Source organism: Toxorhynchites rutilus, chromosome 3 (assembly GCF_029784135.1).
Source record: "Toxorhynchites rutilus septentrionalis strain SRP chromosome 3, ASM2978413v1, whole genome shotgun sequence".
In the NCBI taxonomy this organism is placed as follows: Eukaryota; Metazoa; Arthropoda; class Insecta; order Diptera; family Culicidae; genus Toxorhynchites; species Toxorhynchites rutilus.
Genome location: NC_073746.1, coordinates 60,837,687 through 60,856,153, shown reverse-complemented (window position 1 = coordinate 60,856,153; position 18,467 = coordinate 60,837,687). Strand labels below are relative to the sequence as shown.

General features: G+C 38.8%; 1 protein-coding gene across 5 annotated transcripts in view; it reads right to left on the bottom strand.

Annotated features, from left to right (window-relative positions):
- LOC129779214 (dedicator of cytokinesis protein 9) overlaps positions 1–18,467 on the bottom strand; it is a 240,711-nt gene that overhangs the window by 61,976 nt on the left and 160,268 nt on the right. For all 5 annotated transcript variants that reach the window (XM_055786564.1, XM_055786560.1, XM_055786561.1 and 2 more), the window contains exons 2-3: positions 9,521–9,637; positions 9,167–9,453 (exon numbers count right to left, since the gene is read on the bottom strand). In XM_055786564.1, coding sequence (XP_055642539.1) covers positions 9,167–9,453; positions 9,521–9,637 — 404 coding nt within the window. The remainder of the gene's footprint in view (positions 1–9,166; positions 9,454–9,520; positions 9,638–18,467) is intronic.

Genomic DNA, 18,467 nt, shown 5'->3' with positions numbered 1-18,467 from the left:
GAAATTTAATAAAGCTTAATGAAAGTCATTATGTGGTAAATCAGCCAGAATTAACCAGAGTTCCAGATTGCATAGCTGGAGCATTACTTCATGAAACGATAAAACAAAAATGCTCAACAAAGATGATGGAAGAACCATACACCATGTTAACAAAATTGAATAAGATCAACTCTATATTGTACACAACGAGCGACCCTAGCAAGATAATAATCCATTGTAATAATGTAGCCATGTCACCGCCTTATAAGAACGCGATCATAGAACTGTTCCCAGATTGTAAGATCCTAACAGAAAAAACTATTCGTTATGCCCAAATATCTGGACATAACGGGGAAGCTAGAATATTTTTTAAACCTATTCAGAAACTACCATATGTACTAGAAAAACCAAACATAAATGAAAATTTGAATACAACTATCTCGAGTAGAAATCCATATGAAAAGGTAGATATAAAGGATACAGTAATACCTGAAGACGATTTTATAAAAAAGAAACACGTATATACATTTGGAGGTACCATAACTGTTATTTCAATGATTATAATAGTAGGAATTTACGTATACATAAAATTAAAGAGAAGAAGTAATAGACAAAATAATAGAAGAAATGATGATCCGCCTTCGTTATTAGACATGATACGGCTAAATAGAGTTCAGGAAGAATCAAGAAATATTCCTATTATTTTAAACCGTGATAGTTGTCTATAATTGAGTAAATCTATGTAGTAGATTTACGGAGTCCGGAATGTTACGGACAGCTGAGGCTTATCGCGGATCGAGTTACAGATCCATAAGATAAGCAATATTTGAGATTATATTTAGAAAAGACCTCCAAGCGAGGTATAGAAACGTTTAGAAAGGACCAATGTAAGGCAATTAAAAGATGTAAGAGCTCAAGTGTTTTGTTAGGCTAGAAAACGCTTGTAGTTCGAAATTATTGCCGGTCATAAATTCAGAATGGACGAATATTTAAATAGCGTCCGGTAAACAATTTAATGCATGCATCATTTAGGATGCATTTTTATTACCCTTTTCCATCCCTAGCTGCGCTCAGCCAGATACACCAGCAGGGTGTAATAAAATAAAAGGATGTTATTTAGAGCGAAGGATGGAAAGGGGAAATCCAAGAATAAGATAGGCGCACCGACGAGGTGCTATAAACTTAAGGTATTTTCTTAGGGTAGTGCAGCCGTCTCAGACTGCACGTTACCATACGCTAGAAGAAGGGACAAGGAAGGTAGATGATCTAAACGAAACCGATATGTTATCGGTTTTCAAGAGAGAGAGAGGAGATGTTCCTCGTCAATCTTAGTTTAAGGAACCATGTATATATTGTGAAACTTTTGAATAAATTTTTTAGTATTGTAACAGAACTCACGCGAAAGCGTTAAAATTTTTCTTTCAATAGAGAAATTTTTCAACGATAGTCCTACGTCACCCTTGCGGTTATACCATAGATATAACCCACTTCCTGTTTTTTTTGTGGCTTTGACCCTGGAAAAAAACAGGAAGTGGGTTATATCTATGGTATAACCGCAAGGGTGACGTAGGACTATCGTTGATTTAGAGATCATTTGTATGAAGTTGAATCTGAATTCATTCTGAATGAATGAATATTTGGAGAACTTCGAAAACGAGAGCGTTACGTTGGAGGCACAAGGTTTTATGCATCCAATATTGGATACGGAAATATCCTACTGATGGGGAAGAATAATCTTCAGAAGCTATCCTGTTGATTGCGATTGATTGAAAAATCACAAAACCTAATGTATTTGGTCACAGTGTTACATGGATAGGAAACATTAAAATAAACTCTTTCATATGAATGTAATTTCAAATTCCCAGAGGAACTGGCAGATTATTTTCAGTAACGATTAGATATTTCCACATTTTCCTCGATACTGGAAGCCCACCAGTGGTTAATGCTAACTCGATAACCATCTGTTAATAGCACTTGATTGAAACATATTTGGTCACAGTGTTACATGGATAGAAAACATTCAAATAAACTCTTTCACATGAATGTATTTTTAAATTCCTAGAGGAACTGGCAGATTATTTTCCGGATCTTTCTCGATCCAAACGGAAAGAATTCCGTGCGTGTATGTGTGTGTGTGTGTAGCGGCTGCTTCGAGATCTTCCCGGGGAACCGTTTGTAGCATCACTCTCCTCCTGATGGATTCCCTTCTGGCCTAAGGTGCACAAACAGGCTCTTGGTGACACCGTTCATCCGCGCTTTCATGATAAATGAAGAGCTTCACCACAACAGCGACAACATGCTCCAATCGCTGTTCAGTTAGTACTGAGTGGATTTCCGAGCGGCGCTCGCTTATATACCGATTGGTGATTTCAATAGCCTATTTTGAAAGCAAATTTAAGACTATTGAAACAATTTTTTGGATCAGAAAGTAACAAGTATAGAACGCGTAGACATTTTATCTTTCGAATGAAGTGTTTATCATACCATTTCGTTCAGTTGTTTAGGAGCTATTAACACTCAAAATCTCGGTCTCCGGCGTAACGCTTTCGTTTTCGAAACTTTGATTTTACACCCCGGTATAGAAATGAAAGACGTAGTCCTACGTCAAAATGCCACTCCAACTAAACCAAGCCTCTTTATACGGAACGTTATGTGTTTCTTACTACGTTTTTGTATGCGTGAGAAAATTGAGACTCTAGGTGGATAGACCAATCTCATTCCATACATGTACCTACCTATATCAAATGTGAACAAATTTGGACGAAAAAACGCATAAATCTATCCCATTTAGCTTGATATGTGCGAGTGACCACTAGAGTACCAATGAAAATGGCCATCTTGAATTTTCAAAGTAAACTTCATTAGAAATGTTGATTCCCACGAAAAACTACCCTATGCAACATAACAACTCAATCGGACTTCATTTACTAGTGTCGCACAGCGGTCAAAGTTTGAGTTTTTTGAAAACCGAAAAATCACCCAAGGGGAACTAAAGGAAATCGGAGTTTTCGAAAAAAAAATTTGATGCCAAATGTCGAGTTCCGATCGGGCAGTCGTCGGGTGCAGACGCATTTTAGTTCGCTCCGCGTTTGGTTTTGTTTTCGTCGTGCAACATGTTCAAACGTGTTTCGGTTTCATCCACCGTGTGAAAATGTGTCAAATGTCGGAGTATCTTCGAAAAGTATTTGCTCAGAAAGGCTAAAAGTGTTTTTTTCGTTTTCTCGCCAATTTGCCAATTTATCGAACCGGCTCAGACTTGTTCGCGTGTTTTCTCCCCATTAGTTTTGCGAAGTGTTTGTGTGTGTATATGTCGTAGTGCGTTTATCACCGCGGGAGAATCAGCAGGCGTTATGCCACATCGTGAGCTAAGTGCTTCTCTCCATTTTTTTTGTGTTTTGAATTCCCCTTTTCCCCATTATAATGGGCTCGCCCAATCATTATAGTCATATCCAGAAAACATGTTTTATATAGACGGAAAAGTTTTTTGATTATCGCCCCACTTACACATGGCGTTGAAAACTATTCGTGTCGCTGTGTTCTTAATCGTCGCGCTCTCTGTGTTGTTAGGCGACGTTCCTCTCTTGGACTTGTATGTGTATGTAAGGTGGGTATTTGTTTTGTAGATGACTGATGCTTCTCCAGTTTGCGAGTAGCGAGAGCGGAGTAGTACAATGAGTTGTTGGCGGGCCTGAACCGGCCGGATGCGGCGATATGAGGTACAAGTCTTTCTGATGCTCGCGTACCATGGGCTCTCTGCTCCTAATCGTCACACGCAGTTATTTGCTATGACGTTCCTCATTGTGTATGTGTAGAGAGGGTGTTTGTGTTGTGCAGCTAAGGGAAACTGTTCTGAAGTTCTCTCTTCTCTTCTCCAGCAAGGTTCTCTTTTCTCTTACACATACATTAAACGGGTTTCATTTGGTTTGCACTGGCAGCCGCATCACTGCAATTATGTGTAGCCATTCTCTTCTCGCAATTGTATACGATTCGTGCAGCCGCATTTTCGCTGCATATTGGGGAGTTTCATTTTGTTTCGTCCCAATGTAGTTATTCAATTCCTTTCTGTAGAATGGGGATTCTGAAAGTAGTGGAGGATTTGATAACGGCTTTCTCATGCAAGCAGCGAGTGTCGGGAAGTTTTCTTCATCACCTGTGACATGAACCGACATGGAACGATTGAGATTGCTATGCAGTGGTGCGGAGAGGCGGTTTTTCAGATGTGCATTTTTTTTTATTTGATTAGATGGTGTCAGCGTTTTTGCTTGCTTACTACACTTGTCCTTGGTGTTTGTGCAAGTTTTTTTTCTATCTTTCGAGTTCATCGCTGTTATTTTTTTTTCAATGTTTATTTTTGTTTTTTTTTTGTTTAGGGATGTTTCAATCCATCGTTGTTTATCTGACGTATTGTGCGGATAATAGGGATCCTGATAGCGAGCCTCATTTCGCGTTGGAGACGAGATGATTTGTATGCAAGGTTAAATACACTTCGTCTCGTTTTCGCCGTGGGGTGGCGTTCGTAATCAGGCTCATGGTTTAATTATTTTAGAGATTTTTAATTTCATAATTTGAGTCAGAAGACTCTAATTTTAGTTTTCATTTGAAATAAATTAGTTAGTTGAAAGAATTTATGCATTTATATTAGTTTTTGGTTTTTCAATTCCAGCCACTAAATTGAGTTTATAAACTCAGACTATAGGTTCTTCATCCGTTTAGTGCTCTTGGTTAGCTTCTCTGGTTTCCGAAACATAACTCCCTGCCATCGTTATTAGAGTTCGATACAGAATACGCGGGATGAATAACGAAATATATCGCCCGTCTTATTGGTTCCATAGGAATTCCTTCGGTTACCTTTTCAGGTACCCCAAAGAGACTCTTCGACGTCATGATTGAATTTAGATACGTACGTACGATAAAATAACAAAATATAGAACCAGTCCAATTATACTAACAGGTTTTCCTTTTTAGAATACCTAAAGATAATCTCTGCCGCGTGTTATGATTTTCAGAATTTTGGTTCGTCGAGTGGTCGATAGTTCGCCTATATATAAGTACATCACTTACCACAGTGAATCCTAATTTTTACCTCTCCCTACTAACAACTATCCTTTCCATGATAAACGCTAGGGAACCACGCTATAGAGGCGACCCTTCTGGCCTTCGGGCGGTGAATATCATACTAACATTCCTTCCCTTCCCCTGGTGACTGTAAGGACGTGGCCGGCGTCGTTATTGACCATTTAAAGCTCGAATCACCGAAAATTGCACAACGAGAATGATTTGCTAGTCCCAAGCGTCATTCTGTGTGTTCTTTGCGCAATTTGGTTGGTTCAGGTCAATCACGGAGAGCAACTACGAATTGTACAGTTTACCCAAACTCAAGCTCAAGCTCAAAATTTTGATGCCAAATGTCTTCAAATTGCATAAAACGTCGAGATCTACTGTCATCTCGAAAAAAAAAATTTGTCCAAAGTCGACGCTCTGGGACTTTTTTGTCGTTTTTTTCGGAACACGAGGCAAAACGTATGGTTTAGGGAGCCAATAAAAATCGTCATATCGATTTTTCATATGGGACTCACTGCGAAATGTTGATTTGGGCGATCAAATACCCTCTCTGAAATATCAGCTCAATCGGACTTCATTTACTAGTGTCGCACAGCGGTTAAAATTTAAGTTTTCTGAAAATCGAGAAATCACCCTAGGGTGGAGTAAAGGAAATCGGGGTTTTCAAAAAACGATTCTTTTTTCGAGATAACAGTGAATCTCGATGTTTCATGCAATTCTGAGACATTTGGCATCAAACATTTTTTTTGAAGATTTCGATTTTACTCGCCCCCGTGGGTGATTTTTCGATTTTCTAAAAACTTAATTTTTTTTTTATCCCTTTTGTTTATTTTAGGCTCATTAGCATTTTAGCTGTAACAGAGCCGAATTTTAATCGTGTACATGTCACATGTTTATCATATCTATAATTAGCACATTACACAGTTGCCATTTTTCGGCGTTAGAGTATTCCCTTCTATACCATTGCAAATGGTACACATTTATACAGTAGCCATTTAGGCGTAAGAGTTTTCTATCTGTTCTTCCATTATCCAGTTAAGACTGGACAGCGGAGACAGTCGTTGATCCATAGTTGAGTTATTTATAGAACAGCAGCCCGATGTTTTCTTGCAGAGCAGAGCAGTTGTATGGATGAATCGATCTTATTTCGTCCGTGGATCGATCTCCATCGCTGATGATTGTTGCGTGGACGTAGTTATTCTGTAACAACACAAAGATGGTCAATGGGGGCCCTGAGTTTTGAACTCACGATCGATCGCTTACTAAGCGAACGCGCAACCAATGTGGCTACGGAGACCCCCCTATACTTAAATTTTGACATCTGCGAAAATAGTAAACGAAGTCCGAATGAGCTAATATTTTACAAAGGGGGTTTTTTCACGCAAAACAACATTCCGCAGGGAATTCCGTATCAAAAATCGGTATGAGCAATCGGTAACAATTTTCATTGGCCCCCTAAACCATACCCTTTGCCTATTTCGAAAAAAAAATACAAAGTTCCACAGCGTCGATTATTGACAAAAAAAAATTTTCGAGATGACAGTAGATCTCGACGTTTCATGCAACTTGATGACATTTGGCATTAATAATTTTTTTCCGAAAACCCCGATTTCCTTTACTCCCCCTTGGTTGATTTTTCGGTTTTTCAAAAAACTCAAACTTTGACCGTTGTGCGACACTAGTAAATGAAGTCCGATTGAGCTGATATTTTGCATAGGGTACTTTTTCGTGAGAATCAACATTTTTAATCAAGTTCGCTTTGAAAATTTGACGGTCACTTTTTTCCCATACATCCATTGGCACTCTAGTGACCACTTTGCCCCCACTAGGTGACTACTTTACCTCCAAGAGAAAAAAAAATCGATTTTCACCTTTTTTTCTAATGATGAAAAATCTACTATTTTGAATTTTCATAGTAAAAGCCGTTTACTATCTTGTACAACAATGAGTTATAATATTCTTCGAAAAACCGGGAATTGAAGCGGTATGTGGACGCTGAAAATGAGCATATTCCTTAGGGTGACCACTATGCCCCCACACCCCCTATGTAATCTGTCCTAACTACCGCAACGGGTTATATGACCCGTGCAAACATTCATATGATATCAGAGAAATGTGTATGAGTGGTTGTGATGCAAAACCATTGCATTACACATTTTTGCTATTGCTTTATATATTTTGTTGTATTTGTGAATGATTAAAATTAATTGTATTGCTGACTATCTAAGCGAGCTAACGGTAACCTTTATAAGCTACAGTGCCCTTTTGCGTGTCAAAAATTATAATTTCATTATTTTACTAATAATTCTTACCCTAAAATTGTTACCTTTTTAGGTAGTTTGCTTTATGAAATTCCTACAATCACGCATAGATGACACTGATAACATTTAAAACAGTTAGGTAGGCAGAGATAAGGTTACACATAAACACATACAGACATACATTATGGGACAATACATAATCGAGAGGGTGGACTGGGAGGAAGCTTGCCTAGTTCTTTTCCACTGTGACCGCCAAGCTAGAAGGACCTGAAAAAAAGAAATTAGCCAGCAAAGCACGATCCAGCCCCCCAGAATCATCGACCAGGACAACGACTAGGACCAGAGGATCAGTGAAGCCGGCCGGCCGCGGAACACACACGGTACACACAAAACAAAATTGTATGTTGCTAAATAAAAAAAAGAGATAGTGAACTGAAAAAAAAAATAGTTGGTGTTAATTTGTATCTCCGAAAGTGTCCTTGTGAGCCGACCTTGGGATCTCCGAATCCTACGCTCGAGCCGACCTTGGGATCTCCGAATCCTACGCTCGAGCCGGTCAGGAAAAGAAGTGTTGGAATCCGCTTCAGACATTCCCCTTTCACCTTTCACTAGTGAAAGGTGGAAGGCTAGAGGTTTTTTTTGAGATCCGTCTGACCGAGAGTGAGCAGTAATAAAATGTCGAAAAATACAGGAGAAATGTGGTATGCCACGCTTCTCAACAAAACTATATCAATCGAGTTATTGTTCACTAACTATTCATAAAGGATTACTTGACTCGCTGTGGTAGGAGTAGGTATACTATATTCCAGATGAAGTTACTACACCCAAACTAGCGTTGGCAGAAAACATGTCATCTTTGGCAGAAATGATGCCATTTAGTGTGCTGGAGAGTCAAATGCGCAAATAATGAGTTGTTTTAAAAGCTTAAAAATGGTTTGTATGCTTTCTGTTTTCTTTTCTCATTTCATTTGGGATTGCGCAAAAAAAAAAGAAATCCATATGACGTCAATGGAGATCGAACCAAGGACGGCTGGAATGCAAAGATATTTTACACGACCACGCTATCCACATGGCTAATGATGCTTCAACAGTTGTTTAGCAAATACGTGATAGTATTGCACCTGATTATAAAATGAAGTTGGGAAATGTTCTCTAAAAGTAAAAAAGGAGCGCATGAAGGAGAACAACATCTATCTCGGTCTGGGCAGTGTATGTGGCAAAGTATGCGGAAAGCTTATTTGGCTTTTGTTTCGCTCGCTCGTATTAATCTTATATTGCTGTACCATGTATATTATACAAATGCTTACCAGAATTTGTGAGTCATGACATTTTCTGTTATGTTATGTCTCATTTAATGTCATAAATCCGGATGAAAAAACATGAGCTAAAAATCAATTTTGGGTGCAGACATATGTGGAATAGAGTGGAATAAAATACCACAAAGAATGCTGGATAATCAGATTGATTAAATGCCAAACCGAATTTATTAAACGATTCTGAAAAATGGAAAACCAACCAAATATTAAATTTATCAGTTCAATGTTATAATCTATTTTTGAGAATAAAATAAGAGGTTCGCTTATAAGAATTTCTACTTCAAAAATGTGTTTTTATAATTTTAAATAACTGTTGACAATAGAACTGGAACATTTAACAGTGAAATTTACTTGATATTCAAAGCTCTTTTGGAGGCTATGTTTATATTTAAAGAATCTAATTTAGAGCACCCAAACAGTTAAAATATATGGATGTGCTCATAGGAATTTCACGCACCGTACAAACAAAGTTTGACAATCGTTGATTATTTTCTCGCAAGTGCGTCAAATGTATTAATGGGGTTTCTCAAATGCATTTCGTGTACTCACCGTGGCAACTCGAAGCAGGTTCCACCGTACGCGCTGTATTTGTAGTGTATTAAATGGTTCGCCGACTCGTACGTGTGCAGCGCCTGACGAGTCAGCAAGTGGCCTTGGGGAGGGAGATTCACGTAGGGAGAAGAAGATCGGCCGCCACCGGTCGGCGAAGTAGCTTGTGAGTTGGTCCCATTGGAGGCGTTTTCGCTGCCATTCGTGTCGCTCCCTTCCGAAAGGGCTTTGGTAAAGTTTGGAATGTTGCTGGTTACGGTGCGGATTTTTTTCGGCAGTAACACTTCCTGTTGGGCACGGGAATATGATCATCAGATTATCAGGGGTAAACATATGCGGAACAATTGTACTCACCGTTACATCGTCATTCGGGTATAGCAGTAGCTCTCGCTGAGGGTCATTCTGAATGAGCGTTTTATTTTTAATGATAAATCCTTCGAAATCGATTGGTTCGGCTAAGATTGGTTTGCTCTAGAAGTGAATAGAAGGAGGAGAAAGTTGGTGTTAATGTATGTAGATAGCAATCTGTTTTTTATGCTTCGAAAATTGTAAGTCTGTAGCTCTATATACTTATTCAATCTTCCGACATGGATTATGAATGGTGATTGACGAGTAAGGTGGCCAGAGGCTGCAAACATACGACTGTTTATGGGGGAATGGATGTTTGTTTTTCCAATTATACCTTACGTCGTGTCACAGATGTACAATTAGCTGTGACATACGCTTGTCATCGCCGTCATCATTTCCATACGGTAATTGTAGGAATAGTTAAACCGAGCAACTGTTCATTACATGATTAGTTAGGGTAGTTTTGAGAAAATAGAGTCGTTAACATCCCCAGCTTCTTCCCAAAGAAAAATTTACTTTGGTTTGATCACATAATTATAGAGTTTGTAGCCTGACTTTTGCGAGAATCACTGAATATTCCACAATGACTAAAGACAAGATAATTGTATAGAACTCATGTCAGGAAATTGTATGTCATGAAAGAAGCTCCATTGCAAATCAACAATCCATCAACATTCGAAAGCGATTGTCTATCATTTGATAATTGTCGTTTGTAACAGATAGTTAACGTTCGTGTAAAGTAAGTAATTAATTATTTGTCCGACTTGATTGAAGAGAGTATGGATCAAATTACATAGTAAAGCAAGGTGCAGCCAAATTACGCTAGTTTTTGCATGTCTCAGTATTATCTATGCTCGTTTTAAGTCCATTAACAACCAAGTCGTAAAAAATATTTTTTAACGATAGCCACTGGCGTAATTTTGATTATTATCGCTAAAGAAACCTCTATGTTCAAGAAATATTTTTTTCCCATCTTCCATTTACCGGAATATGACTGTTCAAAAAATCGAACATTGGCCGAAACCCGCACTTTTTTTTTGCAAGTACAAACGTACTGCGAACTAAAAGTAACTTCAATTAGCTATTATGCGATATTCATAAATACCTTAATGAAGGTCTCTAAGTATAAATCTGAATTAATCCGCGTATGGTGATATGTGATCTTTCTTATTCCATGTAGTTTTAACTTATTACCGGCAGACTTTTTCTTTCAAATGAAAGCTACACCTTCCTTCCAACAACAACAAAATCAACGAAAACAACACTTTCCAGGCATACTTGCTTCAAATCGAATTTACTGCTGAATAAAGTTATACAAAATTGATGGTAAGTGGCAGGTAATAAATTAAACTATCGTTTGGTGCACAACATTATCATTTGGTTGCTTTCCAAAAACATAAAAAATTTAAAAGTTACTGTTCGATTATTTGAACGCTTGGCGCAAAATGGGTTAAGGGGTATTCTAGTGTAAAGACACACATTTCGGACATTGTTTCGAGCTCCGTAAAAATAAAGCAAAGAATATTTTTTTCAAATGTATCATTATTAACAATAGAATAAAAATTGAACGGAGAAAAAATATTCATAACTAGAATAGTTAAGAGCTGATGAAGTGAGAGGGTTCAAAAAAAAGTTGTGCCATGGTGTACACGATTCCAGCCCTTCTGGTTATCTGAAACAAAAAATTCGAACAGATTCTGAATCAGTTAAGATGCCGCTATCGCATGAACCTCGGACAAGTCAAAGATATCTTTTTTGACAAAATGACGTCCGTTTGAAAAACAAAATGTGGATTAAAAAGTTTTTTCTTACGTTTCCCGATTTTTTAAAAAATAGTAAAACTTAAAAAAATATATCACATTTTAGAGGTTCACGCGATAGCGAGATGCCTGTAGATTGTATACACATAAATTTGACATGAATCGGTTCAGTAGAACTTGAGATATCGTGTACGCCAGTTTGAAAAAACTAGTTTTGAGAAAAACGCGTTTGAAGTTCATTGTTATGGCCGTACCAGGTTAGATTCCGCATCACTAAAATGGCTCTAACTCGGTATTAATTGAATTTTCGATAAGTCCTTTCTAGGGTATATTCTTAAATGCTTAAACTACAGAAATATGAAGGAAAAAAAATGATTTTTATTTAATTTCTAGACTAGAATACTGCCTTAATTCAAGCTCAAGATTCCGTAAAACGTTTATTTTGAAGGGATTAAAAAAATCCTTGTGAAACTTCTCTTCAATGTTCCACTGGGTCTTCGAATCGTGAAACTAATGACTGGATTCATTCAATTCAAGACTTCTTTTCCAATGGATTCCTTCGTCCGCAAACATTTAAATTGAACAGGGCAATACACCCTATTACATTTTAATGACTACATTAGTGATCTCCAGCATTCAACTTAAAATTGAACCAATTGGGGTGGGGAAAAATCGCTTCTAATGATCAATAAATAAGTGATTTTCTGATAAAATCGAGAAGAAACAAGAGGAACAGAAAAAAGCCGAATTTTACAAGTAAGCTAGAAATATTATGATGCGAATAAACATCGCCACCTTACTGAAGGATCGTATCCCAACTGGGCAATCAGTGGAACACAGGTTCGCCTGCGAGAGACCGCCGCTTCCGACGGCGGATCGACGGCCGACTCGGATCGCGTCATCTTGGGCCGCCTCGATTCCTTATGTTCGTTAAATGGGGACCTCGCCACCTTTCAATTGATCACAAAATAAATTTCTCAACACGAAAAATAAATTTATGATATTTATGATTGTGACATTTATGATTATGAAAGTATTGGAAGTCCCACCTCTTTTTGATTCATTAGCCTACAAGAAAATATAAAACCGACGGTCTAGTGGCGAAGAATCATTTTTCGTGGGACACTCGACTTGTGAAACAAATGAAACAAAGGCCGTTGCTTTTGGGAATAAGGAACCGTCGATGGTAAGAAAAATATTAGGGGTACAAGATGAATCATGAGAAAAACAAAAAAATCCCGTTCGATGCACACCGACAAACGGATGTTCACTCAACAATCCCTCAAACGGGAAGCGGGTGTTTTGAGGAAGGGTAGAGTGTACGCAAAATGTATGCAGACTGATTGAATGCGATAGATATTTTGTCTCTTAGAATCGGTATCCCCATTATATCACAGAGTTTTAAAGAGTTTAATAATTAGTGACAAACAATGTACTATGTACTATATATAGGGCAAACATAAGAAAGTGGAGAATAAATTTGCACCACTTTTGAATGATTGCTTCTTTTGCTGAATATTTAGTTTCGTTACATACAACTTGTTCGACTACGTTGTGCACAAAGCGATCGACAATCTTGCTTGGCTGGCAATGTCTTGTATTACCCGCATATTAATCGTGACAGAGATGAAATTTCAAACAGGCACCTATATTTATAAAATTTTGTGATTTCAATAATTTGTTGTAGTTGCCTTGAATTATAGATACTTAAGTCTTCTCCAGTTCATTCGACTCTATCAGTAGTTTGCTTGCAAGGCGTTGAAGGCAACTCGTAGACATTTTATCTTCCGAATGAAATGATAATCATGTCACTTCATTCAGTCGACTCAAAACCTTGTGCCTTCAACGTAACATTCTCGTTTTTGAATTCCCGCAAACAATATTCATTCATCCATTTATCGAAAATAGTCTCAGATGCAACTTCAAGCAAATGGTCACTAATTCAATTATAGTCCTACGTCAACCTTGCGGTTATATCACAGATATAACACATTTCCGTTTTTTTTCTGTTTGAACTATTATCAAACAAGATTTTCGATGGCACCTGGGTCCCAACAGAAAATATGAAAAATTTAGCGAATCAAATTATTTCATTACATTGTCGAGTGAGAAAAATATTTTATATATTAGGTGCACCGGTAAATTTCTTCGGTTCTACAACAGATGGCGTAACTTCATTATTATTCCAGTGAATCAAAGTTCCAAACTTTCGTTAAAAAGCTACTGTCATTGCGCGTCTTTTATATGTCAAAAGTTGAAACGTAAACAACATAGTTTTTGCCACTTCGAATATGTCGAATTTTGTACCAACGAGGGTGTTTTTGCGGAGAGTGTTACTTCATTACTTCAATATGAAGAAAAAAGCTGCGGAAAGTCATCGCATTCTGGTGGAAGTTTATGGTGACCATGCTCCAACTGAGCGAATATGTCAGACGAGGTTTGCACGGTTTAAAAGTGGTAATTTTGATTTGGAAGACGAAGATCGTTCCGGACCACCAAAGAAGTTTGAAGATGAAGACTTGGAGGCTTTACTCGATCAAGATCTGTCACAAACGCAACAAGAACTTGCAGATACACTTGGAGTAGCTCAGCAAACCATATTCGATAATTTAGAAGCAATGGGAATGATCCAAAAGATAGGAAATTTTGTGCCGTATGAATTGAAGCCACGAGATGTCGAACGCCGTTTTCTCACGTGCGAACAACTGCTTCAACGGCATAAAAGAAAGGTTTTTTTTGCATCGAATCGTTACTGGCGATGAAAAGTGGGTCCATTACGACAATCCTAAACGTCGTACAACGTATGGATACCCCGGCCATGAGTCAACATTGACGGCCGCGCGGAATATTCACGACCAGAAGGTTATGCTGTCTATTTGGTGGGATCAGCTGGGTGTGGTGTACTATGAGCTGCTAAAACCGAGTGAAACCATTACGGGGGACCTCTACCGACGACAATTGATGCGTTTAAGCCGTGCACTGAAGGAAAAATGGCCACAATACGAGCAAAGACACGATAAAGCTATTTTGCAGCAGGACAATGCTCGGCCGCATGTCGTGAAACCGGTCAAAACATACTTGGAAACGCTAAAATAGGAGATCCTATCTCACCCGCCGTATTCTCCGTTCAATTACTACCTTTTTCGATCGATGCAACATGCAGCACTTTTCCAATTTTGATGAAGTCAAAAATTTGATCGATTCGTGATTAGCCGACAAACCGGCCGACTATTTCCGCAAAGGGATCCGTGAATTGTCAGAAAAATTGGATAAAAATGTGACTAGCGATGGGCAATACTTTTTTTAATTTTAAATTTGTAACCATTTTTGCATAATAAAGCATTAATTTTTGAAAAAAAACGAAGAAACTTATCGGTATTCCTACACTTTGTTTCACAGTTATAGAACCACTCATGTTTTTCTGAGTTTCCAGAGATATGTAAGAAGTCGGTTGAATCGAAGTATGTAGTGTAGAACATAATAACCATCTTCATTTATAAGACTGACCATTTAAACTTTATAGTTATTTCCAATTGTGCTCCCGTGGCCGAGTGGTTAGCGTCATAACTAACATGCCGGGTGTTCGGGTTCGATTCCCGTTCTGGTCGGGGGAAATTTTTGTCAAAGAAATTTCCTCCGACTTGCACTGTGATCACGCGTATTCTAGAGCTTGCCACTCAGAATGCATTCAAGGCGTGTTATTTGGCATAGAAATCTCAACTAAGTACTAATAAAAATGACGCAAGTAATACTACGTTGAGACGGTGAAGTTCCTCTAGGAACGTTAGTGCCATTGAAGAAGAAGAAGTTATTTCCAGGCGCGAAACAATCAAAAAACTAAACCAGAAAACAGAACCAGATGGAGAAACTCTCACTCCTTTACAAAATTAACGTCAATTTCACATGATATTGTAATGTTTCTAATTCATAGGTCATCTTAAGTTCTCAATTTGTTCAAATAACCCCTTCGGGGTGGATCTAACGAAGCTGTGCCATGTTGTAGTATGTATCTCGTTCTACACCGAGGATACTACTCGTTTAAGCTCTCCAAATCACTCACACTGCGTGTAACCTGCATCTACTATTCGTACGATCACTCCTCATAAGTTCTTGATAGGGGTTTGATCTGATAAACCAGCTGATCAGTCCAGAATCTGAAGGCCCTATTCATTAAACCATGCCATGACTTTCCGCATGCTATGAACTGATGCCAAATTACCCAATTATCACGGTGTTTTTGATGCAAAAATAGAAGTAAATGAATCTAAAGTACTTCGTTGCACTTCTGACAGTGCATTTGTGTTGATGAAAAGCTATCTGAACCAGGCCTTTTTGGATTTTCATTTCGAACTTCCATCTCATTCAATATCAAAGTTTCAACAATGTGTTGATGATAAAGATGCAAATAATACCATGGTAAACAAGTATAATTCTAAATATTGAATAAATTATTATTAAAAGATAAGGATGTCGAGATTGTCAGAAAAGCACATGTCTCATGGCAGCTCGAAATCTTCTCGTTACAGTTTTATGGGCCTACCGCAAGGCTCCTGCCTAAGCCCCCTCTTGTATAGTTTTTACGTCGATGATATGGATGATTGTCTTACTAGAAATTGCACGTTGAGACAACTTGCAGACGATGGAGTTATTTCCATCACGGGTACTACTCCCGTCGTTCTACAAAAGTCGTTGCAAGATACCTTGAACAATCTGTTCACGTGGGTGCTCAAGCTATGTATCGAATTCTCTACGGAGAAAACTGAAATGGTCGTTTTTTCTAGGAAGCACGAACCCGCTCAATTCCAGCTTCACCTATCCGGCAACATGATCCAACACTCGATTATCAGTGTTAGAAATACGGCGGTTTTTGCTTCCGATCAGCAGCCAGGATTCATATTCTCAAGCTGGGGAGGATACAATATCGTTGCTTGCGTATAGCTATGGGGTGTTTGCATTAGACTCATACGATGAGTCTCGAAGTCTTGGCAGAAGTACCCCCTCTTACTCTTCGATTCACAGAATTATCCTACAGATTTCTCATCCGTTGCTAGATCATGAATCCATTCGTGATTGATAACTTCGAAAATCTACTCCAACTGACTCCTCAGTCAAGTTTTATGCACATTACCCATGAAGTGCACCATTCACCGGGCATTTCCAACCATGTTTGCTTCCCATACTTTTGCAATTCCTCTGTCATTTTTGATCTGTCCATGCGAAAAAAAAACCATGGAATCCCAGATCATCTACGCTCCGATTAAAATCCGTTAAATTAAATTCCGTCGATATTTTCGGCAGAATATAGGAAAGTAAGATCTGATAAAATGTTCTTTACTGACGGTTCATACATAAACGGGTTGACTGGCTTCGGCATCTTCAATGAAAATTCCAGTGCCTCTTTCAAAATCAAAGGACCTTGTTCCGTGTATGTCGCTGAACTAGGTGCGATATACTACGCACTAGAGATCATTGAAACATTGCCCAACGACCATTATTTTATTTTTTCAGACAGTCTCAGCTCAATAGACGCAATCCGCTCAATGAAATTTGATTAACGCTCATCTTATTTTCTTACAAAAATAAGATAAGATAACTATTGAGTATTTCGGTCGAAAAATTATTCAAGATTACCTCAGCATGGGTTCTCTCTCACTGCTCGTTTCTGAGGAGTGAGAAAGCGGACTCGCTAGCTAAGGTGGGCGCTTCAGAAGGCACACTTTTTGAAAGGCAAATTGCTTATAATGAATTTTCCACATTCCTCGTCAGCACATGCTCGTAAGTTGACAGCGCATGTGGAGTGAAGATACACATACACATACTCTTTACAGATACAAACGACACGGGTCGAAGGTTGTGCAGCACACTGATCATTCACCATGAGCTGAGGATTGTACCGCTCATGACAACTCTACGCGAGCTGATGATTGAGCCGGCTAGTAACCATTCTATCCTGGATTCCTCGAGTCGAGAAGACTGACTAGAGGGGGCGTTGCTGATTAATGGTCAGCTGCATCCCAATAGGAAGTATCTCGTGTCAGGCACATGTACAGTGCATTGGAGACTACAACATCCCGATTATGACAATAAACTGTGATACTAACCGGCACTGTCAGGCTAACGCTTATGAGCCTTAACAAAAATATATATTTAAAAAAAAAATCATTTCAAGATAACAGATAACGTTGAAGGCACGACAAATATTACCAAGAGACAGCGATTAAGAATGCTAAATTATCGGCGAACAGAACCACCCTCCAGTCGTTCCGACATTGAGGCTCTTTCCTGTTTCTTTGTTTTTGCAACCTGGCTCAGAAACGAATAAAACAACGGTCCCCTTGGGGTCCAAAATCCGGACTCAGTGTTGTTGAGTCCATCCCCGCGTGCGTTCGACGGCTTTTGTGCTTTTGACCAACCAGACCGTGATTTATCTGGAATTGAGCGAAATTATCGATGTTCTTCCGCAGGGCTGATTTCCCCCAGCGTAACCCCCCCACCCCCTCACCATCCTCTATTTTGATCGTGTTATTATTTTTGTGCGATGATCACAAGATAATCTCAGCTCAGAGTACACCACACACCGCAGACAATTAGTAATGGCGGCGGTACGTTGAGCAGAAATTATCGGATGAAATCACAGAGTATAATATCGATGCCCTGGGCGCGTTGCGATACAGTACTCTCTTGTTCCTCGCGCCTTATTTGTTGTTGCAGAAACAAAAAGATTGAAAACAGGATCAATTGTGGTATTCCGCATGAGCATTAATTTTATTAATTACGAAGGAATCGTTGTATATAGCTTATCAGAAATTTCAACCACTAATGAAAACCCCCACACAAATTAAAACAAATTTCAGCAAGCAAGCTGGATATGTACATTATAATAATTTGATCCTTGACTGGTCCTGGGCAACGCGTTGAGGGCGCAGAGGCACGGCATGATTGGATATGTATTACAAGTCCCCCCGAAGGCGTCTCGTCCAGTTCTCGGGGAACCGTCGCGAAAGAGTGTGAAAATTGAATGGGAAATATTGTAGGATATACGAACGGGAAAGGGATAATAATAACCATAATGATACGGGACCATAAATTCCTGCTGCACTGAAATCATAACGTTCGGTCCGTTCGTCGTGGCAGCAAGTGGGTGCGGGAACGGAGAATGCGAGTCACGGATCGATCCGGCGGCGGCGGCAGGA